The sequence below is a fragment of the Crotalus tigris genome, unplaced genomic scaffold (genome assembly GCF_016545835.1).
Source record: "Crotalus tigris isolate CLP2741 ecotype Arizona unplaced genomic scaffold, ASM1654583v1 scf7180000019175.708988, whole genome shotgun sequence".
In the NCBI taxonomy this organism is placed as follows: Eukaryota; Metazoa; Chordata; class Lepidosauria; order Squamata; family Viperidae; genus Crotalus; species Crotalus tigris.
In genome coordinates this window covers 652,221-679,699 of record NW_024097417.1, presented here as the reverse complement: position 1 = coordinate 679,699, position 27,479 = coordinate 652,221, and the positions used below count along the sequence as shown (strand labels likewise).

The 27,479-nt window shown below is 38.5% G+C and overlaps 1 protein-coding gene across 1 annotated transcript; it reads right to left on the bottom strand.

The window, feature by feature from the left end:
• Positions 1 to 27,479, bottom strand: ASIC5 (acid sensing ion channel subunit family member 5). The gene is made up of 11 exons (XM_039360890.1): positions 27,275 to 27,479; positions 26,719 to 27,069; positions 20,974 to 21,280; positions 20,488 to 20,719; positions 19,217 to 19,339; positions 17,031 to 17,180; positions 16,346 to 16,493; positions 15,766 to 15,822; positions 14,802 to 14,970; positions 4,777 to 4,868; positions 1 to 4,304 (listed from the first exon to the last, which is right to left on the bottom strand). The coding sequence occupies exons 1-11, from the start codon at positions 27,477 to 27,479 to the stop codon at positions 4,114 to 4,116; spliced, it is 2,025 nt and encodes a 674-aa protein (XP_039216824.1). The 3' UTR covers positions 1 to 4,113.

Below are 27,479 nucleotides of genomic sequence, written 5' to 3'. Positions count from 1 at the left end.
ATAATATATACAGATCATACAGGCTGCTGAAAAAAATATATATTGGTCTTTTTTGTTTTCTTTTGTCATGATCCAGGAATTGGACAATGACTTTGAATGTGAAGAAGCAGGACCTGTGGAATGTCAGTTTTAGGAGACACAAAGTCACAAATCACTTGAGGCTGATCAAACATAGGTACCACCTCAGCTGCTAGAGAAGTCAGAGAGTGATGACATAAGGTCTCCAAGGCCCTGCACCTAGCAAACAAAATAGAGTAGAGAAGATGTCTTCTATAGGCTCCTCTCTTGATTAATGTTCCCTGGTTGCAATCTTATTTAAAAGGCAGTCCTAGCCCATAATCCCTTGTTGGAAACAACCATCTGATATTTGGTTGTTATATGATATTTGTGTGAATTATGCTATGAAATTTTGACTTCTGGACTATCTGACCTTATTCTTGGAATCTTGGACTGGATTTGGACTACACACTCTTTTTAAAGAAAACCATTTAGGTAGGTTTCTGTCAGAGACTGTTTTGTTTTACATTTTATGCACTGTTATCTCTTTAGCCATGAGTCAATTCTAATCTAAAACTAATGCAATAAAAATATTATTACAATACATTACAATACAATATTACAATATATATATTATAATATATATTTATAAAAATATTGATGCTATAAAATTAGTACAATAAATATTATTGTATACAAATATAAGAAAAAAAAAGACCAGAACATATGTTTTCCAACAGGCTGCACCCAGATTAGCAGGGATTAACACCAGATCAAAAAATGAAACAGAAAACATTAATCAAGGAACTATCAAGGAGCAAACCACACCCCATCAACATTGGCATGGCAAACTACTTAATATAAATAGGGAGCAAACCACACATTCACTAGCCCTGATGATATTACCTGGTCAGGTAATGAAACATCTGTAAGCTAACAACCAAGCTCAAGGAGCACCAAGGACTCCATAATGCTCAGGTATCTGGGACATCTTTTTGGTTGTCTGTTTAAATTTTGGGAGGGAAGCACTTGCTGTGCCATACCTGAATAAATGGGAATTTGAGAATTTGGTATAGTGATTAAGGTGTTAGGCTAAAAATCAGGAGACTGTAAATTCTAGACTGGCTTTAGGCACAAAGCCAGCTGGGTGACCTTTGACTAATGATTCTTTCTTAGCCTTAGGAAGAAGGCAATGGCAAATCACTCCGGAAATCTTGGCAATAAAAATGCAAAGACTTTTCCAGGAGGTTGATATTGTCCACTACTTTAGGCAGTGAATACTGATTTAAACATACATATTCACAGAAAGACAAAGGCAGAGCAAGAGTGAGTTGTATTAAAAACCAAGTTAGGAAACACCATTGAATATTGTGTAACACAATGAATTCTGTGAATCTTCAAATGCTGTGTCTATAATTATTAATGAGTTTCAATATATAATTCATTTTGTCTGCATTTGTTTGCAGACCCTTCTAAAAAAATAGATATTACAATTCTTATTCCAAATAACAATTCTGCTATTGTTTATATCAGCCTTCTCTCCAGATGTTTGGGGATTCTCAGAGTTGGGAAGAATGCCAAGCATCAGATACTGATGTTGCCTCATCAATATCTGCAATTGAGAGGATTGAGCCATTTCCAGGAAATATTTTTCAAGAATGGATAGAAGTAGTATCTTCATTTTTCTATACTATGTAAACTTCTAAAAATTTTCTGCCATGACTCCCTGTTTTACTTTACTAAACTAAAGTGGTGGATACATTTCTGTGGGTTGCATTACATTTAACAGTATAATTATTTTCTGAACCAGGCAAAAAAAGAATTTAGCACTTAAAAGCTATGATACGTGCTAGTTGGCTTCAATACATATACATAATTACAAATAATATTTTAAGATATATTAACAGTTTGCACTATTAAACACACCAACATCCATGCTAGATGAGATTTTCATTCCATCTGGTCCAGTTTCTTATTTCCCCAGTGACCAGTTAGCTCCTTTTGAGAAACTTGTAAAAAGACAATTGTTTTTTTCTCCTTTGCTTCATATTACTGTCTCAATTATATTTCCTTTGAGTTATTATGATCCTGTCTTCTTTCCTGAATTTATATAAATCCTTTTAAGTCACCTAAAGTAATGGCCATTGCCTTACCTTCAGAAACCGGTTTCTAAGGACTGACCAAGGGACTGAACTATTTTCATGTAAAACTTTTCCACAGTAGATAAAATATAATTTCTTTGCTTGTCCTAAATCTGCTAACACTCAATTTATGCTTATCAAAAGTCAAGGCAGGGCCGGTCTTGTCTCAAAGTGTAACCATTGTCGATGTCAAAGTAATTTGACTTCTCTACTGATAAGAAAGGAGACACAATTTTGTTTCAGAAAATCACTTTGAAGAGACATTAGGCCTCTGAAGCAAAATATCCCTTTTGAGATCTTCAGTGCCCCATGAATAAGTTCTGATCTGACTTTGTTTTTATGCAACAAGTACTGGAAGAAATAATTGCAATTTTGACCCCACTATGTATAAGTGTTTATAACTTTATAATTCTTATCACATGTATCCTTAGTTGTCTTTTTTTCTTCTTAAACTAAGAATTCCAATAGGTCTTTTTTCCTAAGGGTCAAAATATAAGTTCGATGTGAAGCAGCTGGAAAATATTTCAGTACAAAAGCACTATCAGTTTATATCGATACCAAGCAAGAACTGCCTCTATTAGCTGTTCTGGTGGAATTAGCGGAATGCATTTCCATATTTCATTGATTCCACAAATGAATGAAAGTCATTCCTACATTGTGTCATGTTTTTTTTTTTAAAAAAAAAATACTAGAAATTAAAAGAGAAAGATGAGTAGGACATCTGCTGGCAATACACTGTAATCACAGAAACTTAAATTTACTTCATTTTAGCCACATATTTTCCTCTTGTTATGTATGAAAATGTATCTATATATTAAATGATGTTTATAAAAAACCTTGTCACTAATGATGTTCTTTAGGCAGCTGTTATTATGTGCAACTGCATAAAAACACATGTGTTGCTTTTGTAGTAATTAATTGCTTTAGAAAACAAATGTATTAAAATAAATTCATTTCAGAAGAATAACTGAATAAAAAATGCATATTTCAGGAAAAGTTCTACCCTATATATAAATATACATTTTCTTGATAAAAATATATCAATAAATTAATATGTGGAAATGAACCAAATTTAATCTAAATTTTCCTGACAAAAAAAATTATGGTTAGGTAGAGGTCTTACAATCTTACAGTCACAGATTATTAAGCAAATTCACATAGTGGTTGTATTTACATGATCCACTTAATCAAGGTTAATCGAACTTTACTTGATCCTTTTCTTAGATTAACATGACATGCTTAACTGTACACTAACCACTTCCTGCTTATCATTATTCAATAAAACTATCTAAGGATCTATGTTTTGCAGTGATATGAATTAAATACTTAAGGTAAAGAAAGATAAGGAAAAAACAAACAATATAACTATGCAATAAGTTATTACTTGAAGCTAAAAAGTAATGCAACACATCAATAAAGCAACATTAGGAACACAGACAGATCATAAACCATTAATTCATGTCCAAAGCTTTCACATGCTGTTGAAAAGATTATAATGCAAGTTTGGGGAAAATCCCTTTGGTAGCAGGCATTTTTTCAGAAAAAGGGGGTTACAACTGAAAAAGTCTCTTCATTGCAGCTACCACTTTTAATAATTGAGAGTACCAAACAGTAACTACAGATTGAGAAATGTTTTTGGGGAATTTTGCTACCAGATATATGGAATAAGATCTTCTTGAACAATTTGAATATTAAAGCAGTACTTAAATAATGGCAACAAATTGCAAAGCCCAGCCATAATGGGATTGGAGTGACCACCATTTTTACTGGCTGCTGTTTCACATCAGTTGAAATTTCTGGACTGTTTTCAAAGTATAATGTAATAATATAGGTAACTATTACTCTGTACAGATAGGTGCATAAAGTGGACTTTTTGCTATCCTGATAAAAAATGAGTAATGATACTAAGGCCTTATTTTCCTCTAGTATCAAAGATGTTAAAAATAAATGCCGTGTATTTGTTTTCTGCAAGGTCTTAGCACTCTTGTATTCTTCTCTTGTGCATTTGTTCATTCTGATTTGAAGTGTCCCAATCAGGCAATTTTGGTGCTTTTAGTAGAAGAAAAACACACATCCAATAGAAGTTGGTGAAAACATATTCGACAATTTCAATTATGGTAATCATACTAGCTCCACAAAATAAGCCCAGTTGACCACCAATATCAGCTGCAATGAAAGCCACAAATTTATCAATCTAGTGTTTTTTAAGTGCAATTATATCCTTATTTAATCAGAAATCTTATTTTGGAGTCAATATAATTTAATACTATATATATTAACAACTTGATCTCATCTGCACAGAATATATTGTGTTATATTTATAGTTCAGAATGAAAATGCATGTCAGCTGGCCATTTTCTCCATATTGACATGTTATCTAACACAGAGATATGATACTGTACCTCAGTCCTGTGAACATATTTGATGTCAATGAGGCCAAAACATGATAAAAATGTATTCACTATAGGCCTCTGGGTTTTATGTATTTTATTTATCCTTATATTCTCATCTATTTTTATATTAGAGTTGAATATAAGCAAATTTAAATAAAATAAGAACCATAAAGTTAATTACATATTGTTCAGCTTTATCTGAACTAGCAATAGCTAGCTATAAAATGTAATTATAGAATACTTACCTAACAGTTCTGATACACTCAGTGCCTTCTGCTGCTGGGTCATTTTGTAATTCAAATTGTGGTATTTAATGTCAATATATACAAGATTATTCCTAAGGGTTATAAAGATAATGTGTTGTCAGTTTAACTATGCTTTTCTTTCTACATAGGGAAAAAGAATCAATTAATAGCTGACAGCACACTTTTATCTGTAAAAGTAAACAATATTTCTGGTTCAGTCACTAAACTGTGTTTGACTCTTTGTGACCCCATGGACCATAGCACGGCAGGCCTCCCTGTCCTCCACTGTTGGAGTTTGCCCAAATTCATGTTCATTGCATCAAACCTGTTATGTTTTAGTTGCTTCTTATACCCAGGTTTTCAGATCATAATAAGTCTCTGAATTGTGAAGAAAAGTTTAAGCATTGACAAAACAGGAATATAGACAAATAACCTGGATTAGAATATTGGTGCTACTGCTGCTTTATATCATCAGCTTAAGACATTTGGATGCCTAGATTGATCAGCTTCTTCATATTAAGGCATATATCATCAAACTTAAAAAGTTTTGGAATGAGACAGTCTCACAAGTATCCCTACTCTGGCAGCAGAAATTAAATCATCAGTGAATTAATTATAATAAGTTCTTGAGGGTGATGGGCTTAGTTAATATAAGTTAGTTGAGAGAGAAAGACAGAAAGAGAGAGAGAGAGGTTGGGAGGATGCCTGATCCAATCAATTCAGGATTTTAATTAAAATGAAAGATGTCTGGCAGGCTTTCAATATTATTCACTTAAAATTGGTTATTAAAATGAAAGAATTATGTTTCTAATTCCAAACTAATAGTTTTTCTAAATTTTGAATTAAGAATCATTACATTTTATCTTACTTTTTATGTGTAGTGAAAATTGCCTTGGGTAGTATGAAGTTGCTACTGCTTTTAGATGTTTTGCCATCAGTGATTAGTAGATTTAATAATATCTCCTAAGGTGTGTGTGTGTGTGTGTGTGTGTGTGTGTGTGTGTATGTGTGTTCAGACACTGAAATTATGGTCAATTATATACTCTTGAAAGTGTATGCATATATGGAAATATGTATTTATTCAATTTACATGGCTATTCATTTGCCATAGCAATGTCCAACAAGATATAAAAATACAATTAATGGTACTGGGAGACATGATGAGTACCAAAAATGATGAGTACCAAACAAATTTTTCCCACAAGGAATAATGTAGTGAGTCACAAAACAGCTGACACCGACAAGTTCTAGCTTGTGCATTGAGTACTAAACAAATAATGAGTACCAGGACAAAATTTTCACATCAAAATGCATTGAGTACCAAATTCAAAGAGTTTCAAAGCAGTTGAGTAACAAGGTACCACTCTACATATCAAAGTACCACTGTACATCAAAACAATATTTTAAAATCTATGAAAGCAACTAAAATAAAAAAAACAATCTATAATCATTTCAGATCACAACAGAGAGGTTCCAACAAATTATTCAACCCCCTGTCTAGAAACATATCTATGTCTTCAAAACCTTCTGAAAAGTGTCAGGACCAATCAGATCTCAGGGCTATGATGTTCCAAAGGGCAAGTATTGTGACAGAAAAGACCTGCTTTCTGGGTTCTGCAAGATAGCATTTTTTAATCATTAGCATTCCTGGATCTAATTAGATAGGTAGAAGCAATCAGAGAGATGTAGTCCCATAAATCACCTGCCTCATGCCATGAAAAGTTGAGAGAGCTGACAACCTGTACTTTGAAGTATACCTGCAAGCTTACTGGGAGCCAGTGTTGCTCACAAAGCAGAGATATAACAAGTCTGTGCTGCTACCTTCTGGATCAGTTGCAACTTCTAGATGCTTTTCAAGGACATCCCCATGCAGAGCACTTTGTAATCACATCACACTCATGTCAGAAGCACTGTGGTGCTTTGGGTTGAAAGGATTAGCTGGTGACATCGCTGTTGCCCAGGGGACGCCCAGTTGGGGGTTTATTTCTGGTCCCTGGCAGAAGCTGGAGCTAAGGAAGAGAGCTCACCCCACCCCACAGCAGAACTTGGGTCTTGAATGTGGGCTTGCTACCTTCAACCCAGCGTCCTAACCACACAAGCCACCATGCTCCATAACACTTTGTAATAGTCCGCTTGGGAGGTAACCAAATCATGGGTGACCATGAATAACATATCCTAATCCAGGAAAGAGTGTGTTTTTCAAAACATAGTTGTGCAATAGCCCTACTTACAACATTTGCCACCTGGTCTCTGAACATGAATCCAGGAGGATCTCCAAATTGTGCACTAGTTTGACAATGTACCCCATCCAGAACTAGAGATGGAAACTTCCCGCCTCTGGGGACACCTAAAATGTTCTATCAATCAACTTTGGAAGACCAATTCCAGTATGCAAATTACTAATATTGTTATTTATTTATTGTGTGATGAAAACATGATGAAGAGAATGGGCGTTGTCTTATCTGAATGCCTTTTCTCAGCATGAAGATGTAACATCCACCGATTAGGATAATCAAAGCCCTCCTGCTCAGATTTAGACTAATACCAAACTTTAGCCACGCCTCCCTTGGGCACTCCTTTCCCAGTTTTGTCGAGGCGAAGCGTTCATTAGGTCCGACACAGTAGCTCCTCCTAAAAAAAATCTGCCTAGACTAAGTGTTAAGGGTGGGTGTGGATGTACATCTTCATGCTGAGAAAAGGCGTTCAGGTAAGACAACGCCCCTTCTCCAGCATGATAGATGTAGCATCCACCGATTGGGACATACCAAAGCCACCCGTGTCCCTGTCGGGAGGGAAGTCTAGGCTTGTGGCTCATGTGTAGAGACTACCTGCTGCAGAACCCTTCTGTTGAAGGATGCGTCTGAGGCAGCGAATTTATCAAGCTTGTAATGCCTTATAAATGAAGAGGGGGAAGCCCAGGTGGCTGCCCTGCAAATTTCCTCAATCGAGGCCTGAGTGGACCAGGCCGCAGATGTGGCAGCGCTACGTGTAGAATGAGCAGTGATGCGAGGAGGAACAGGAAGAGACTGAGTCCTGTAAGCATGAGAGATGCAGGCCCTAATCCATCTACCACTGGTCGAGGATGATACTTTCAGACCCATGGAAGAAGGTTGGAAAGACACAAACAAGGCCTCCGATCTACGAAATGCAGCGGTTCGCTTCACATAGTGATGCAAAGCCCTGCATACGTCTAATGTATGCCACAATCTTTCAAGACAGTGAGAAGGTCGCGGACAAAAGTCCAGAAGAATCAGATCTTGATACCTGTGGAAGCTAGTATTGACTTTCAGAATGAAAGAAGGGTCCAATTTTAGGATCACTTTGTCATCCAGAAAAACACAAAGATCCTCCCTGATCGAGAGTGCAGCAAGTTCCGAGATGCATCTTGCCGAGGTGATGGCTATCAAAAAGGCTACTTTCAATGAAAGGAAGTGTAGTGAACAAGATCTGATGGGTTCAAATGGTGAACTGGTAAGAACCTGCAGAACCCTTGGCAGGTCCCATGTGGGATATCTGTGTACTACAGGGGGACCTGTATTAACGGCTCCCTTAAGGAAGGCCGTAACAGCTGGATGATGAGATAGCTGTACCTGATCCTCGCAAATGAGAACCGTGGATAATGCTGCGATCTGCCTACAGATGGTATTGTGAGACAGTCCCCTGTTTAGTCCGTCTAAAAGGTAGTCCAATAATATCGGAATGGTGGTAGCCAGTGGGTTGACCCTCCTGGTATTACACCATGCACAGAAACTTTTCCACGTGGCATCGTAGATCCTGTTAGTGGAGGGACGTCTGGAGGCTTGAATTATAGCAATCACTCCAGTCGAATAGGACTGTCTAGTTAAGCTCTCCCTTTCAAGTGCCAAGCGGCTAGTTGAAGCCACTGCGGGTCCGGATGTTGGAGCTGACCCTGACTGAGGGAGATGCGATCTGCTGGAATCTTCCAAGGTGGGGAGATTGATAGGTCCACGAGATCTGCAAACCAAGGACGCCTTGGCCAATGTGGGACCAGCAAGATTAATTCTGCCCCCTGATGACAGCTGGAATCAGGGGAAGTGGAGGGAAGGCATACAGAAGTCCCCTGGGCCATCTGCTGCATAGCGCGTCCGTTCCCTCCGCCCCCCGTGACAGAAACCGCGTGAAATACCTGGGAAGCTGAGCATTTGCTGGCGAAGCAAACAGGTCTACCTGAGGCTGCCGGAACCTCTCCGATATTTCCCTGAAGAGGTTCGGTTCCAATCGCCACTCCGAGTGGTCTATCGTCGCCCTGCTTAGAGAATCTGCCTGACGATTCTCCTCCCTGGAAATGTGTTCTGCTCTGATGGATTTCAGATGGGATTCTGCCCATAGACCCAATGCTAGGGCCTCCTGCATGAGGGACCAAGATTTGGTCCCTCCCTGTCTGTTGATGTTGAGCCTTGGCTGCGACATTGTCCGTCATTACCAGGACATGATTCCCCTTCACTATGTTGGAGAACTGGCAAAGAGCCAGGTGTATTGCCCTGAGTTCTAGCCAATTTATATTGTGCGTGAGGTCGTGCTTGGACCATTGACCCTGAGCCATATGTGTCTGCATGTGCGCTCCCCAACCGAACAGACTGGCGTCCGTGGTCAGGATAAGTCTGTGAGGCTCCTTGAAGAATGTCCCCTTGTGTATGGCTGGTGACCCCCACCATCTGAGTGACTGTAGAGTGTGGTACGGAACTCTCACCTTCCATGTGGAGGCACTCATGTTCCGCTTCTGGAAGGGAAGCAGGAACCATTGTAGATGTCTGGAATGAAGACTGGCCCACGGCACTATTCCTAGGCAAGAAATCATCTTCCCCAACAGCTGTGACAACTGGACAAGGGGAACTACCTTCTCTCTCTGGATCCTGCGAACTAAGGATCTGATACCATCCCTGCGTTCCTGGGAGAGGTAGATCTTGCATAGGTCTGAATCTATCACTGCCCCTAGATGCAAGATCCGAGTGGTAGGGGTGGTGTGGCTCTTCTTGAAATTTACTGAGAAGCCGTGTCTCTGAAGTGTTTCTATTGTGGTCTGTAGATCTAGTTGAGCAGTGTGGAATGAACTGGACTGGATGATTATATCGTCCAGGTAACATTGTACTCTTACCGGTATTAATCTGAGATGTGCTGCTAATACTGCCAGTATCTTTGTGAATACCCGTGGTGCCGAGGATAGACCGAAGGGAAGTGCCCTGTACTGATAATGTCTGTTTGCATGGCAGAAGCGGAGGAATCTGCGGTGATGTGGTCTGATAGGAACATGAAGGTAGGCTTCTGTCAGGTCTATGGAGGAGAGGTAATCTCCCTTCCTGACACTTGCTAGAATGGACTTGAGGGACTGCATTTTGAACTTCCTGTAGATTAGGAAGCGGTTGAGTCCCTTTAGATCTAATATCGCTCTCCATCCCCCCGAGGGCTTGGGAACCACGAAGAGAATGGAGTAGAATCCTTTTCCTTTTTGTTCCGGAGGAACTGATTCTATGGCTCTTATTTCTAATAAGTGTGATATTGCTGTGTCTACTAGTTTGGCCTTGTGTGCGTGTCTTGAGGCGGGGCACTGAAGGAAACGGTCTGGTGGTATGGTCTTTAGTTCTAGGGCTAGACCGAATCTTATGATCTCTCTCACCCAGGTATCGTTTGTGGTGACCTCCCAAGTGTCGCTGAACAGGGTTAAGCGTCCGCCTATGGGAGGGTCCAATCTGGCATCACTTAGACCTTCGGAATGAACGGCCTCCTGCCCCCCTGAAGGGTCGCTTGGTCTGGAACTGACCCCTGGCTCCTGAATTCTGGCGGTCCTGTTGGCGATCCTGTCTGGGGGAGAAGGATCGGGAACCTCTGGGCCAATCCCAGGACTGCCCTGATCGAAAGGGCTGCCTCCATTCCCAAGAACTTCCGGCCCTGAAGGACTGCCTGCGAAATTCTTGTTGAGGTCTCCTATCCGTCTTCTTGGACGGATGAGCTAAGGTTTTTCTCTTATCCTTCCCTTCCACCAGGTACGACTCTAGGATTTGGCCAAATAAATTCTTGTCATTGTAGGTGTCTGTAGCAAGATGCCACCTTGACTTTAGGTCAGCCCTCCACTGTTTGAGCCACATGAATCTGCGGGACGCAACTGTGGCTGCAATAGATCTGGCCAAAAATTTGGTGGAGTTGAGGGAAGCATCTGACATGTATTCCGCCGCTGTTACTAGTTTACCTAGAGTATGTTGTGCGCGTACCTGGTCTGGAGGAATTAATGCCTGTAGTTCCCGGAGCCACATGATAGAAGTTCTCATGAAAAAGGACGAGGACGAAGACGCCCTGATGGCCCAGGCAGAGGCCTGGTGAGCCCTGCGGAGAGAAAACTCAAAACGTTTATCTTCCGCCTTGAGATGTTCGGCCATGTCTCCAGGAACAGTGGATGTGGAGAACAAAGATGTTAATGGAGCGTCCACTGTGGGAACCTCTAGAAGGGAAGAGAATGCAGAAGATACATTATACAATCTCTTTTCTGTGCTGCTAGGAGAGGGTAGGGTGGCCAGTGAGGTCCACTCTTTTCCCACCATGTCATGGAAAACAGCTGGACAAGGAACTTGTTTTTCCTCTACCACCTTTCTAACAAACAAAGGGTTTGACTCTTGTGCAGCCGAGGTAGATGGCTTGGGTTCCTGCTCCGAGACCAGGTTGGCTGTTGTGCAGGCTTTTAACAAAAGAGATTTGAATAGGTTTGGATCAAAAAGCCCCGATGTTGGGGTTGGATCCTGAGTTACCTCCTCATCCTCAGACATAGGTCCTTCAGTTGTCACCAGGTCAACAGATTCAGTCTCCCCAAACTGAGATGAAGTCTCAGAAATACCTGAACCTGCTGACTGGGGACGTCCAGTGAGGTCTGCGGGCAAGGGTGGAGAAGGTGAAACCTGTGAGGGACCAGCTGCTAAGGAAGAAGACATGAATTGATTGAAGGCCTGGTGCATAAAGCTCTGAAACTGTTGAGCCCATAAGGATCGCTCAGCTGAAGGCACACCAGCAGCAGTGGTCTCAGGAATATGCGTACTAATGTTAGCAGGAGAAATGGAAGGCCCTGGCAGAGGGGATGTAGGGATATGTTGTCTAGGGGCAGATAGACTGACCTGTTCAGTTCCCCCTTGAGGAGACCCTGCCCTGGGGGCTTGATAAGACGGCACCAGTGAGGGCTCATAAGGTGAGCTGGCCAGAGAAGCAGGGGGAACCAATTCAGCTTCTCTGGACCTGAGCCTTTGTGCTTTGGAGAACTCTTGCTCCAGTGCCTGGTGTCTCCTCGAGGCCTCTCGCTCAGCAGTCTTGGAGGGTTCTTTGGTTGATAAATGCTTGGTTTTAGCTTTTTTCTTCCCCCCTGTATTTGAATCAGAGGATCTGCGTTTTGCTTGAATGGGGGGAATATCAGAACCCTGCAAAGCCTGAGGAGACTCACCATCTGCCATTGTGCCCAGGCTTTCCAGGTAGGAGAAGCCCTGGGGTGGGGGTAACTACGCAGATCAAGTTGTCCGGGAGGGAAGCTTCCCACGCCCTAAGACAACCACAATGGCAAACAGCCAGAACAGCTGTCTAAAACTGTCTGCTGGGCCCTGCCGGCACAGCGCCGGGAGCTAAATAGAACAGGTCAGGAACCCCACAATTTAAGATAATAGGTGTTATTATTGTTATTATTATTGTTATTTTATTTTATCTTATTTTATTTTATTTTTGTAATAAATCTCTGAGAAGCAATGTGTCGAAAAAACAACAGCTAAACCCCCAAGAGGACCCAACGCAGTGAGTCACTAATGCTAGGCCTGAATTGGAGGCAAACAGCAACCTTAAAATGGCGACCACGCCCAGCACCAAATTCAAAATGGCGGCCGCAGGTCTTCTTTGCGCCTAAAAAGGCCTCTCCTCTTAGTCAGAGCTGTAAGACAGCTTCTCCGGCCTCGTCTTTGAAGTCCCCGTTCAGGCAGGCAAAAAGACGGAGGGAACCTTACACACACTTCCCCCCCTTACAGCTATAAGGCACCACAAACTACTTGCGATTCTGCAGCCTGGGGGAGTCTCTGTGCGATCCTGGATAGAGCCTCGTGGCCACGAGGCAAGAGAGAAGCTCTGGTAATCGGCTGAATTCTCCAGAAACGCTGGCAATAAAAATTGTTATCAGACACAAGGGAAGCCTCCCTCGGTGTGCTGAACAGATACTCTGAGCTGAAAGCCGCCTCAGCGGCAAAGCTCCGACGATCCACAAGGCCAATTAGGCCCTCTGGAAAGCAAATCTCCAAGGTTGCTAATTCACTATCCTTTACTAAAAAAACAAAAATTATGTAAAGAGTACACTACAGGAAGCTATATTAACAATCCTAATGCTACACTATTTAAACTAACAATTGCTGAGGAGCTAACAAAACTGTGTCCTCTCTGAGCATAGACTAAGACAAAACGGGAAACGAGTGCCCAAGGGAGGCGTGGCTAAAGTTTGGTCTTAGTCTAAATCTGAGCAGGAGGGCTTTGATTACCCTAATCGGTGGATGCTACATCTATCATGCTGGAGAAGTAAACATATACACACAATCCATGTAAATATATACAAAACATCTATGGGGGTATGGCAGTGGCCTCATAACTGGATGTCTTCTCCTGGGCTTCATGGCCATGACAAACAGAAGAGTATAATTGATAATGCAAAATAGAATACTGATTTAATATCTGGGAAGGTGGCTAAATTCTGTGGCAGAGCAATGGTATTCAGATGCCATTGGATGTTTAATTCCAGCTGTCAACAGGATTTTTAGGCTAGCTATTTTGTATTTTAACATTGGGTGTTTTCTTTCTTTTTTGTTCTTTGACTGTAGATTCTTAAATAATAAAAAGACTGCCTATTTTTTGCCTAGTTCTGAAAATCCAGGATTCTTTAATGCAACAATTTCTTTCTTAGGTAATATTTTTCTCTTCAGAACACTTTGTCTTACAATTACTTAATGGTTTTGCTAATGGGCACCATTTTTATGACTGCTGACACAATTTTACTTTTTTACTTTTGTTTTTTTTAAATCAATGAATGACAATTAGATGACCATTTATAATGTTTATTATGTTTGCTTATTAATATGTTTGCTAGATTCATGTTGGTTAAGTACTTGGGAACAGAAATATTTTCCTGTAATTTGTCAAGCTTCACTTAGTAATTGCAAGATAGAGCTCCATTTGTGGACAATCAAATGTCAGCATAAATTAAATAAAAATGTTGATGGGAAACACAGTCTGCAAAAAAGATCCATGGCACTCCTGTTTTTGATATAAAGCAAGTACAGTTTTTATCATAGCAATGACCCAGGAGGATGCGTTTTCTAGAATGATATTTTTTCAGTCTTTCCCACCCTGGAATCTTCACACTGATTTTCTTCTCCTAAATAAATCATAACAGTTCTTGGATTATATCAGTAAATAAAAATGCAACAATGGGACTAAACTGAGGAAAGAGTTAAATATGTCATCTTTCAAAGCAAATAATTCTAATACAATTTGGCAAAAAAAAAAAAGGTTGGCATATAGTCCTTTCAGAAACTAATAAAAAATATAGCCTAGCCCAAAATATTACCAACATATAGTATCTATAGAATAAGGAACAGATGGAAACATTTATTTACATCCAGTTCCTTTTTCCATTAGTAGTTCCAAAGTCAAAGCACAATGAGAAAGAGCTGGGATTGCACTGTGAGGTGACATCACAATCATGATAAAATTTAAGGGTCTTTAATCCAATGTTTTCATATTAAAAGAAAAGTAAAAGTAAAAAGTAAAAATCCTGCTGAATGCATGGCTATATCCAAGGTGCTCTTTGGACCATGATTGGTTTGCTATTGCTTTTATTGGATCTTTTTTATTATTATTTCTCTTGTCTCCTGCAAAAGTAGTAACCAGGCCAAGCTTTGCATAGCTTCTGGGTGCAACACTATGAAGCAGGTGCTGCATATGGAGTGAAATTAAACCTGAAATTTGCCTATGGTTTGACTATATGATAAAAAGAAAAATACCTGGCATATTCTGTTTTTTTCTTCAGCTTTGCAGATAGGAATTTCAGAGCTTGTTCACTTGCAAAAGTAGAATACGAGATGGTGATTGGGTAATCTGTTTCTTCACATGGTACTGGACATGTGGAATTATGTGTTCCTACTGTGCACAATCCCATGAATTCTATTTTATCTAAAATGAAAAAAAAGTACACACATAGAGGGAGAGATAGTAAATTATTTATATCAATAAAATATTCACTGATGTCCAACTGCACTGGATTCATTTTGTATTCTTTGCAACCCAGCAGAACAAAATCAGGTAAAGAGGCTCAAGATTCTTTATGTACATAGACAAGTTCACCCTGAAAAAAACTAAGCGGAATAGGATCAAATTGAAATGGTGCAGAAGCTAGCAAAATTAATATGTTCCAAAATTTCAATGGATCCTATTTGGGACTGTGCAGAAAGACACTCAGAAAATAACTGCACCAATGAAACTGTATGGAAAAGACAGTTGTGCAGCTTCTCAGACTATTACCAAGTGCTCCATTCTAAATAACTATTCATATTGGCCACAGTATCTAGAGCAGTGCATGCAGAGTCCACCATGTACTGTCCAGTGCTGGTCAGAGTTGGAAAGAATTCAAGAAGCCATATCCTGCATATTTTCCTTAATTTGTTATTTCCATCAGTGTAAATGCCAGACTCTTGTTAACTTGTTTTCTAATCTTTATAATTATGTCTGATGCATTTATGTAATTGTGATATGCATATAGTTAGGAAAACCCTGTGTTACATTCTAATATTATATCTTACTGAATCTTACAAGAGTGGTGCAAGAGGATCATGTACCATTATTCACCCAGTGGGCCATATTATCATGTCCATATCTTAGTGATCTAACTAGGTATAATTTTGTACAGCTACAATGGAAGTTTTGAACAGGGTTTTTAGTTTTGTGATACTTATTATTAGTTATACTCACACAAAGTAGGAGAAACACAGCTGTAAAATTTCTCCAAGTCACATTCTGTGCCATTTCCTTTTCAACAGGTACACACGACAGTTGCAGTAAATGAAAATGAGAAATATAAACAAAAGTATGAATAGCACTTTCAAACTTATATTTCCATTCATCTAACAATTCAGCTTTATATCCACTCACAGGGCATATATAAGATCTCTTTATATAGGAGAAAGAAAGATAGTAACAATATTTACATTAATCTATTCTATTGAGGAATCAAATGGCAATTTCAGCCATTTTTTCCAGTACTTATATCACCTTTGAAGTTTTCCCTGAAAGTGGTAAGCAAAAATAGAATGTCCACTCTCTCCATAGCAGAGGTATCCTTATATTTCACTGTTGCATTAAGTGTGGTATGTCACATTTATATATTTCTGTTTTGAACTTTACCCATTTGCATTTTAATCTACATGTATTGTAACATCTGCCTTTAGACATCTTGGTAGCTTTTTTCTCCAATCATGATTCCTACACTATTGGATTTTTGTTAACCCAGAATCCAGACCTTTGTAAAATAAGTACATCTGCCAAGTTGTACCTGGCAGCATAAAAGGTAAACATTCACAGTGCTTTTGTATAAGGTGGCCCTTGCATTCTTGTAGACATCCATATGTACTGTAGATTTGATGATGCTGAAGCTTGATATCTGGGTTGCATTCTCCCCAAGGGTATTCTTGGATAATTGTCTGACGTGAAAAAAGGAAGTTTATTTTGAGAAAAATGGCATCAATTTCAATAGCAAAGTGTTGACTGAACAACTTTTAAAAATTAAGCCCAGAAAAATAATCACTGTAAAATAAACATTTTCAGCACAAATCATCTTTGAATACAAAACATAACTGAATATACTGTGAATTATATTCCTAGGCTGAAATAAATAAAAAAGCTATACTGGAGACATACACATTTTGCTTTATAGCAGAAACAAGGTCCTATCTCAATGTAACTTTTAAAAATGCTACTTTTTTATTCCTTCTATTCCCTAATCCTAACCCTAATCTAATCCTTATCTTATTCTAAAGCACTTCATTATCAGGACTGAATTTGATTTAACTATGCAGATCAACAATTATTATTACAGACTAAATCCTAAAGCTCTGTAATCTCTTTAAAACATGTTTGTTATAACTATACAAATCATATATTTTATTTTTGATTTGTTTAAAATATAAAAAATAAAATAATATTGAATCCCATTTTGCATATCAAATGCTAATACTTACTTTTACCTCTTGGATTGCAGCATGGGCATGCATCCCCACTGGTGTAAAAACACCTAAACCATCAAATCGGGGAGGTTCTTTAGGTGAGTGGATAGCAAAGGTTATGCCAGCATCAACAAAACCAAGACTAGGATCATCAGTGAACTGACTCTAATAAGATTATTTAGAGAAAGATATAGTAAAATAGATGGGATAAATTCCATGTCAGTGATCTGTTAACTGCTCTCTTGCAAAATTATCTACTGTGTTGATGAATTGAAACAAAACAATATGAATATTGGTATGAGGTATTGCTATATTATGTAATATGTCATTTTTATTGTTAATTATCCTTCAACAATACAGATTAAGATTGCAGTTTTATACATACTTACTGGACACTAGGTCCCATTAGGTCTGAGCAAATGCAAATAGTTTTAATTATGGTCACTGACCAAAAGTGCAAACAAAAACAAATGTAAAATGTACACACTTTAGGTTTATGTCTTTGTGACTACCATACAAATGACCATTCAAACTTTATCTACATATCTTGGAATCTGGACTGTAAAATGAAGTGATCAATGTTTCAGAATTACCCAAATACAATGAAAACTGACAGGAAATTAAACAATGGAAAATGCCCTGACAAAGAATACAGGTTAAAAGCATACAACCTATTGCTTCTAATACTTGAATAACTGCAAGAATAGATTCTCTCATCACAAACATCTGGTAGATACCAATATGTTATTAAAGTCATTTGAACCATGACATCATGATGCACATGATAGCATTAGTGCCCCCTGCTCTCAGTGCTGACACTCATTTCTCAGTATGTGGAAATTTCCTTAATTTTCCATACTGCACTTTGAAAGAAAGATATTGCATCTTGCTATATCTTGCTATATATTGTTGCACTTTTGTGTATAGGAATTCCTAAGTTACGATCATATTAACTCTTTAAGGGTAAGAAATGTATTCTGCCCAAATGTAACTAAAGACACAACTATTTGATATTTTGTATCATTAATTCTCATTCAAAGCTCACTTTAACATGCTCCAATCATAAACGTAAAGATGATCTTTGAAAACTCCTATGATCAGAATTTAGCCTCTAAGTGTTTGTTATGTTTGTTAAATGCATTTTAAATGTATTTTAAAGATTGCATTTGACTATTTCTAAAAGGCAGGGACAAGAATGTAGACTAGACTGGGCTCCATAGAGTACTTAAGCAAGTCACTGCTAGTTTGAAGGAAGCCTAATAATAAGCAATATCCTGCTGGGTATTTTTGGACCTGCTCTTTTGAAGTTCCAGCATGTATGAGATTGCAGTATATAGCTGAAGCAATAAACTAGCACATTCAAACTTTGGCAATGCTTAAAGGTAGTATAATTAAGTTCAAAACATTCTGATAAATTCATACAATTTGCCATTCCCCACATCTCATTAATCTCAACAAGACCACAATAATGCCAGCTGATTGGGAATGATAGGCATTGAATCATTCTAATATAATGGGGTATTAAATTATTTAAGATAATCTAATTAACCCTCATCCCATTGCAGGAATCCCATCCTGTTGTGGACATTCTGTTCTTGAAAAAGTGCAGTGATGAAACATCTATAATTTTGTTCCTCTGTTTAATAGCTCACACAATGAGGAAATTTCTCTTTATTCCATGTTTGGATCTTTCCCTATTAAGCTTCCACTCACTGGTTCTTGCCTTATACTCTGTAACATCTCTTCATGTATTGAAAGACATGTCTGCACTTAGCCTTCTCTTCTTTAGGCTAAACCAGTGTTTTCCACCTTGGCAACTTTTAAGATATGTAGACTTCAGCCACCAGAATTCCCCAGCCAGCCATGTCAAAATCCACACATCTAGGAGTTGCTCTGGTTGAAAAACACTGTGCTAATCATAGCAAATGTAACTACTGTACATAAGATTTTGTCCCAATGGAGTTGCCCCTCTGGTTAGCTCACCAAATTCAGACATCCTCATTAAATGGGCCAGTACTCCTTCTAGTTAATCAATGGAAAATGGTAAAAAAAAAAGAGCAGACAGCTTATATTCCAGACACCAACTCTGATTTTTCCCTCACCATGACTTGCTAACTTTGGCAAGGAAATAGCAAACGAATTATAGTACTTTACTAACCAGTGGAGTTTCAAAAATGGTACATTCATGAGAATATCTCTACCTGTTTGACATCAAAAATCAAACTGAGGCCTCTTCCAGAAAGGCTAACTCTTCTTCTTGTAGGAAGGTTAATATGATTAAAAGTAAAGCAGTTCCCATATTCAGTAAAGACATGAGCAAAGTCCTTCCACAAAGAAAAAAGAAAAAGAAAAATGGAGTTAGTATTTTCTCACAGATATTGTAGCTTTTGGGTTTTGCTATTACCTGTGGTATTTTAGTATCACAGAAGTCAGTGAATGAATAAGTTTGTACTACACACAGTTTTGCAAGTATTTTTCTAATTAAAAAACTAAAGGTTGAATTTTAGCTCTGGCTAAAGATCACTGTTGAAAGTAGCCAATCAGTGCAGATCTCATCATGCTTAGGCTTGTAGTAAGGTCCCATCAGTGAAATCAATGGATTTTAATCAGGAAGTTTTTAGTCACAATGCTTTTATTTAGCGTAAATAAAACCAGATATTAATGAGGTGCAATCTGCTTGGGAATACTGTACGTCTATGGGAACTATTTGTTATGAGCTTTTAAATTTCAATAATTATGTTCTGACTTTTTTTGATGGATAAGTGGGAATTAATTTTTGAATTACAATCAAGTTTCACTTTATGAATTAAAAACCTGTGGAGTGATTCACTAATGCAGGGGTCTGTAACCTTGACAACTTTCAGCTGCCAGATTTCTGCCAGCTGAAATCCACAAATCTTAAAGTTGTCAAGGTTGCAGGCCCCTGCACTAGTGTATACCTATATCCTTATGTATTGGTGAAACACTGAGCAAAAAATCTCCAACCTTAAGATATATTGAGAGCCAGGTTGGTCTAGTGGTTAAGGCACCAGGCTAAGAAGTAGGAGACTGTGAATTTAAGTCCCACCTTTGCCATGAAAGCCATATGGGTGACTTTGAACCAGTCACTCTCTTTCAGCCCAACCCACCTCACACAGTTGTTGTTGGGAAATAGGAGGAGGATATGTTCACTGCCTTGAGTTATTTATAAAAATAATAAAAGGCTATAATAAAAAAACAAATAAAATATTAGTATGTATTTTCACATTGCGTGTGCTTGGTGCATTATTAACTTTGCATATAGCCCTTTGCTAAAAAATCAAAATATGCATTCTGACAGCCAAATATGCATTCTCTTACCCTGGTAGAAAACTGTCTTTCAGTTTTCAGACAATATTTTTTCAGACAATATTGCCTTTCAGCTCATTAGATCAAGACTACATTTATTTCAGCATTTGGCTAGTACATTTTTTTATAAAAACAAAAATATTACCTTTGGATGGCATTTTTTCCCAAAAAATTCACAACTCAGCAATGTGCTGCTGTTAAGATAGAAACCATTATCTCTTGTGAATTCTTTGATGCTGAAATTTTGATTCCCTTGAAAAAAATCTTGTAGTTCTTGACTAAACTTATCATCAGTACTGAACATACGAAGAACTCCTGATACTATGCTCCAGAGGAAGAAAACGATGCTCAGGTTAGCTACTGCTTGAGTTTGGAACCTATAAGCATAAATCAGAAATGCAAATATAAGTTCTGAATGCTTGAGTAGCCCAAGGCTATCTATGCTTTTTTTTCAAAGCAAAGATGAATTACACAAAGATTATCTAACTTTACACTGGCTACAATATTGCAACCTTTAACTCATATAAATGCATACTCTAAAATGCTAGAATTGTTAGTCTTGATGGTTGTCCAATTGTGATCTTCATAGCTTAAAATAATCTAAGACACAAAGAAGAAAATAGTGCCTTACCTGTTCAGATTACAAAATGTTACAGCAGGAAATTCAATCTTTTCCACATATTGAACTACAACTGAGGTTGTGGTGGGCCAGCTGAAATAATTGAAGAAACGACAATAAACCTGCCAGGCAACTAGGACAATGGAGCCCAAGACTACTACCATCCATAAGATCTTGCGTGTCTTGCTCTTGGTATGAATAATATTGTTGACTCCATGGAAGGAGGTGGAAGTTGCAAACTCATAGTCATATTTTTTCCTTTCTTCCAAAGATGGTAGAGTCTTTCTTGCGAAATAGAGCCTGGCTTTTTCCAGAATTCCTTAACATTTAACAAATAATGGAAAAGTCCATTCAGAATGAGTTCAGTTGGATAGTGGATACATTAATGAAAACACAGTGTGGCCAATTTTCATTATGTATTTATTCTTGGTGTCTACACATTTGGCATGTGTTTCCAAACAAATATTAAGAAAAAAAGAACAAGAGATTAAAGAGAAAGAATCCATGCAAAAAATCATGAAAAATTATCTGATGATAGTTTACACTAGTTTGTCTAAGTATCAATGATAAAGGATGGCATTTGTAATGTAAAAATATAAGAAGTAATTCAGAGATATTTTCCAATGAATATAGTTGTTTTTCTATTATTTCACTTTTTAATCTACTCTACAAGCTGCAATCCAAGTCTATGCCTGGAGAGTCAGATGTAAATAACATATGGAATTTTTCTAAGTATATGAATAATTGCAGCTGCAATCTACCTACATATTGTATTCAAAAGAATTAACTATTCAATATATTCTCAACAAGAAAAGTGTTTACAATTTTCATTATGTCCATAAAAAATGAATAATGCTATACCTAATATAACTAGCCAACTCAGTGTAATAATTATCACACCGTACCTTTGCCATGTAAGTTCCTTAATTTTCTAAGCTTCTCCATTAGACAAATATTAGAAGATTCATCTCTAAAACATGGGCAGTTAATTGCTTTTATAACATCAGGAAATGGGTGGGGATTATATTAAATACACAACAAGGTGTAATTTGCCTGTCTCTGTTGCTATTCTCTCTCACACACACACACACATGTATACACAAACAAGAAGGCTAAATGCATGCATTTAAGCATACAAAATATCATATAAAAATGAGTGACACTTTTTAAAACTGTAAATAATATAATTAATGAATACTAATTATTAGAATATCAGACAAAAAGGCAATGATAGATTTTGAGTAGTTTTGATCAAGCAATAGGATTTACTGTTTCACTTTTTTTTCTTTTGAAACTTCTTAATGTAGTTAAGAAGGCTTTGTGTGATTTCACTGCATTAGGTGACAGTAATGCAGAATGTTCAGTTTCACAGAATGTTGCAATTAATACCCAGGTTATCAAATTGATTCACACACATTCTTCACAATGGACCCATGTCACAGTTCTATCAAAGAATCAGTAGAGTTTTGTGCTTTGAAGTAATTCCCATGTATTCTGATGAAGTTCAGAGTCTACACATAAACATGTGTGTAGATATACAGTATATGTAAAATCCAGTAGGGAGAAAAAATGTAGCAAATCTGAATAGAGTTATGATAATTTCCATAAACAGGCCTGTTTATTATACAAGAGGAACCCTGCAGTGTATGCAGTGATATCACAATTGCTCTTCTTAATTAACAAAATAAACATGGGAAGAAGGTGAGAGGAGCATTGGGCTCCAAAATTATCAGAATTCTTAATATCTGTAATTGATTAAAATTCATACTGAAGATTACAACTTAATGAAATTAATGATTGTTATATATTATCATTATTATTTACTAATAAATACAGTTGGTTTCCTTTTGATTTACTTATAAAATTTCACAAAGCTCGATTAATTGAAGATGAAAATTCATGAGCATGAATAACACAAGAGGGAGCTCAGTAACTACCCATTGGTCTAGCTTCATTCTGGAAGACTCAAAATGAGAAGGTGATAATTTACATACTTCTGCAGAATAGTCATTATTTGCATTAAATGTATCTTCCTACTGGAATCAGGATGGTGATGAGGAAACCCTCTTTCAAAATAACACAGAGGAAAAATGTGGGTTTTGTTGGAATATTCATGAGCAGGAAGAGTCATGTGGTAACTCAGTCAGCCAATGTGAAGAAAGTGCTACTGAATCTGTGCAAAAGCTATTGAGTTAGGAGCTGGATTTCCAGTCTCAGGTTTGTCTCTGTATCTCTCTGTAAGAAGTCTTCAATTGAGCTATGTTGCTGTAAAGAAGAATGTATGGTATTGTAATTATTTTTATATGAATATAAAGAAGTTATTTTGAATCAGCTAAATGCAGTCAACTGTGAGAGCTTCTGATTTATTTTTTCACCAATAGAGAAATTAAAATTCTCTAACAGGTTATGGGCCCAGAGCTTACTAAGGACTGCATTGTAATTTAAAGCTGGAAGAAATTGCCTGTGTTTAGAAAGTATAAGAACAAGGCAGAATTAGCAGAATGGCTGCAATGGAATTTAAGGAAAGCTGTGTGCCTCATTTGGGCCAGAAGAATTACATTATATGGGCTGCAAAAATGGAATGTTTGCTCAAAGCTAAAGAGCTGTGGTATATTGTAGAAAATCCACCACAAGTATTTGCAGCTGCTGATCAGAAGAGTCATGATCAAGCAATGGCTTATTTCATCTTGAATTTAGATGATGTACAATTTCTAAATGTTGTAAATGTAAAGCCTGCAAAGGAGATTTGGTTGAAGTTGAGAGCTGTGCACGTGAATGTTTCTGCATGTAATATAGTGCAATTGTCAAAAAAATTTTACAGGGCCTGTTTGCAACCAGGTGAATCTGTGCAACAGCATTTAAATAAAATGCAAAGTTTATTTTTGGACTTAGAACAATGTGGGATTAAATTCCCTGAGTCCCAGAAAGTTTTATTGGTGTTGAACAGTTTAGATAAAACCTGGGACACAGTTTCTGCAATATTTGAGTGTAAAGAAGAGCAAGAACTAAATTTTGAGGCTTTAAAGGCATGTTTGCTTAATGAACAAGAAAAGCGCCATTTTAGAAGCAGCCACAAGGAAGAGAAATTCCTGAGGAGGGGGTCCAGACTGCAAGTCTCTGAAGAAGAAACATTTTGCAGGCAGAGAGCTAAGCAAGAAAAGAATTGCTACATTTGTGGAGAAAAGACACATCTAAAAAGGAACTGTTTGCAGAGGAACTGTTTGCAAAGGAACAATTTGCAGCAAAGGACATTTGTGCAACCAAAAAGGACTGATTTGCAAAGGAACATTTTGGTGTTACAAAAATTTGCTATAGCAACAACAGAGACAAGTGGCTAATAGATAATGGGGCAAGTCAAACAATTGTTAATGACTCTGAATTATTTTGCAGGTTTGTTCCAGTAGCACAAGAAACTGTGGCTTTGGCAAATGGCCAGAAAGCAAAAGTCATTGGAAGAGGCAATGTAAAAATTCCATATTTGGAATCAAAGTTTACCAATGTGCTTTGTGTACCTGAGATGGAACATAATTTGTTAAGTGTGTCTAATTTAGACAAACAAGGTTTTGAGATCATTTTTGTAAATGGGAAGTGTCTCATCAAAAGGAATGGGAATATTTGTGCAGAAGGCATAAAGGAAGATAATCTATATGTATTGCAGGGACAAAAGGTTGAATGTTCCCATATATTTAAGAATGTTGCAGAGCATGATTCATGTGTTCATCTTCTACATAGAAGACTTGGCCATGCAAGCTTTAAAGTTTTGCAGCAAATGCAAGATTTTGCAGAAGGGCTAAATTTGAAGGGATGCAAAACATATTTGGACTGTGCAGTATGCAAAGCATCAAAGTCAAAGGCATTCCCAGTTAGTAAATGTAGCACAGGACAAACAAAAAGAGTTCTAGAGCTGGTCCATGCAAATCTGGTGGGACCTATGCAAGCCAGTTTGGGAGGAGCAAAATATGCACTGATAATTGTTGATGATTATAGCAGGTATAGTTTTTGCTACTTGCTTAGAGCAAAGACAGAGGTGCTACAACAATACAAACAGTGGGTAAGTTTTGTAGAGAGAAGGTACAGACAACAAGTGTGTCAGTTGCAAACTGACAGAGGTACTGAATTTATGTCAACTAAATTCCAACAATGGTTGGGGCAGTTGGGGATAAGACAGAGACGTACAAATACTTACACAGCAGCAGAGAACGGTGTAGCTGAAAGAAGGAATGGTGTTTTGCAAGCAATGAAAGAGTCATTGTTAGAGGATTCTGGTATGAGCAGTTCATATTGGGGAGAAGCCATATTGACTGCCAATTATATAGTTAACAGGCTGTGGAGTTCCTCCGTTAATAATACTCCATATGCCATTCTATATGGGAGAAAGCCATCACTGGCACATTTGAGAATTTTTGGAAGTACTGCATGGGTACATATTCTGAAAGCAATCAGAAGAAAGGGACAGAAAAAGGCTGTCAAAATACAGTCAACTGTGAGAGCTTCTGATTTATTTTTTCACCAATAGAGAAATTAAAATTCTCTAACAGGTTTGGTTGTTGGAGAAAATGGAACCAGATTGGTTGATTTACTGGCTGTGATATTCTCTGAATAGCTTAGCTATGGTAAGTTCATATCTACTTGTAATTGAGATAGAGATAGCCATTAAGTTAGCCTTTTGCAAGATGGCACATATCCACATATGATTCCATTCTATTTTATTTAATTCATTTAATTAATATTGAAATTAATTAATTTATCTGTCTAATTTAGCTTAATTACTTAAACTTGACCATTGTGGATGGTTTATATGTATATGTATTAATGTCATTAACTATCTGCAGTTATGAAATATAGCAGTGTGCAAAAAAGATAAATGCATAGTTTCTCAACAAATAATTTAAAAACCAAACAGCATCAACAAAATTAGAACTGGCTATTGTATGGCTTCTTCCTGCCTCAAATTTCCATAGTTTTATTGAAGATTATGTGACTTTCCATGTATTTTTACACTCTGGAGAAAAAAAAGCAGAAGAGGTAGCATGGGCGGAGACAGTCCCAGGATGGCCAGAAGGCGACCCTCGCCTGGCCCAGGCCCTGTTCACTCGGTGGCTCTGATGGCAGAAGCGGCTGCTGCTGCTCCTGCTGCTCCACCCCTTCGACTGGCCGGCCATGGAGGGAAGCAGGAGGAGGCAGAGGGGCAGCCAGAGGACTGGAGCCACCTCAGCTGCCCACTGATCGCAGCCGGCCCCACCACAGAAGCCTGACAAGGCAGCAGATCTTGCACACCGGCTGCCCAGCCTCATAGGGCAACAGTGCCTGGGCAACATATGGGGCTGGGCAGGAGGCAGCGGCCACAGCAGCGGTGATCTCTGTGTCAACAGGCCTGGCTGGCAGCAACTCCTCGCACTGGTGGGGGCAGTGGTGGGGAAAAGTGGGCTCTCTGGTGCATGCCCACCCCTTGCTGCTGCTGCTCCACATCATCCTGTGCATGCCTCCAGCCCACTGCCGCCCCAGCAGATGCTGCGCTGTGCAGTTGGCCAAGGCATTTCCCTTTCCATGTTTAGTATCATCCTTACCATGGGCCCTCACATGCATGACAGCCCCTTGCGTGGGAGCAAAATAGCATCCAGCAGCCTCAAAATATCCTGTCCATATTTTACAGGGGTGCCTTGAACCGTGAGCAAATCATGTTCTTTCCACAAGGCCCCATGAACATGAGAACACTAAAAGCAAATTTACTGTCTGTAAAGATTTTAACAACCTCACCCTCTGATAATTCCAAGGTCCTCGTCAAGGCAATGAGTTCAGCTTTTTGAGCTGAGGTACCTGCAGGGAGAGCTGCTGCTTCCACTACCTGATCCAATGTGACCACAGCATAGCCAGCTAGCCTTTCTCCCTGACTCATAAAATTGCTGCCATCTGTATACAGGTCCCTGTTTGCTTCTTCAGTTAAATCCAGCTGGCCAGAAAATACTTCCGTAACAGTCTGCACACAATCATAATCACTATCCGGTTTCAGTTGGGGAAGAAAGGTTGCTGGATTAAACCTGCTACTGTGCTTGATGTGAACTTCTGGGTTGTCAAGGAGTGCGATCTGATACCACTCCGGTCGGGAGGCTGTAAGCCAATGGCCCCCCCTTAAATGCTAACAAATCTTGGATGGAATGGGGTGATTCCACTGTGATAGGAGCCCTAAAGGTTCATTGTTCAGCAACCCCCAAAAGGAGAACAGCAGCTGTAGCGGCCCGAAGGCATGCTGGCTATCCTTGAGCAACAGGATCAAGTTGTTTGGAAAAATAGGCTACAGGGTGAGACCAAGTACCAAGGGTTTGAGTAAGGACCCCAGTAGCCACTCCTTTACTTTCAGCCATATACAAAGTGAATGGTTTAGTGACATCAGGAATGCCAAGGGCTGAAGCATTGACTAAAGTGGTCTTAATGTTAACAAATGCCACCTGACAATCCTTGGTCCATTCAAAGGGTTCTTTATCTGAACCTGTAGTGGCCTGATACAAGGGCTTAGCCAT

Coding starts and splice junctions, on each gene's coding strand:
- ASIC5 (XM_039360890.1), bottom strand. CDS start 27,479: ATGGCTAAGCCCTTGTATCAGGCCACTACAGGTTCAGATAAAGAACCC. Junction 16,494..17,030: donor CTGCAATCCAAGAGGTAAAA/GTAAGTATTAGC, acceptor TTTTCACGTCAG/ACAATTATCCAAGAATACCC. Junction 4,305..4,776: donor GAGTGTATCAGAACTGTTAG/GTAAGTATTCTA, acceptor CTTTCATTGCAG/CTGATATTGGTGGTCAACTG.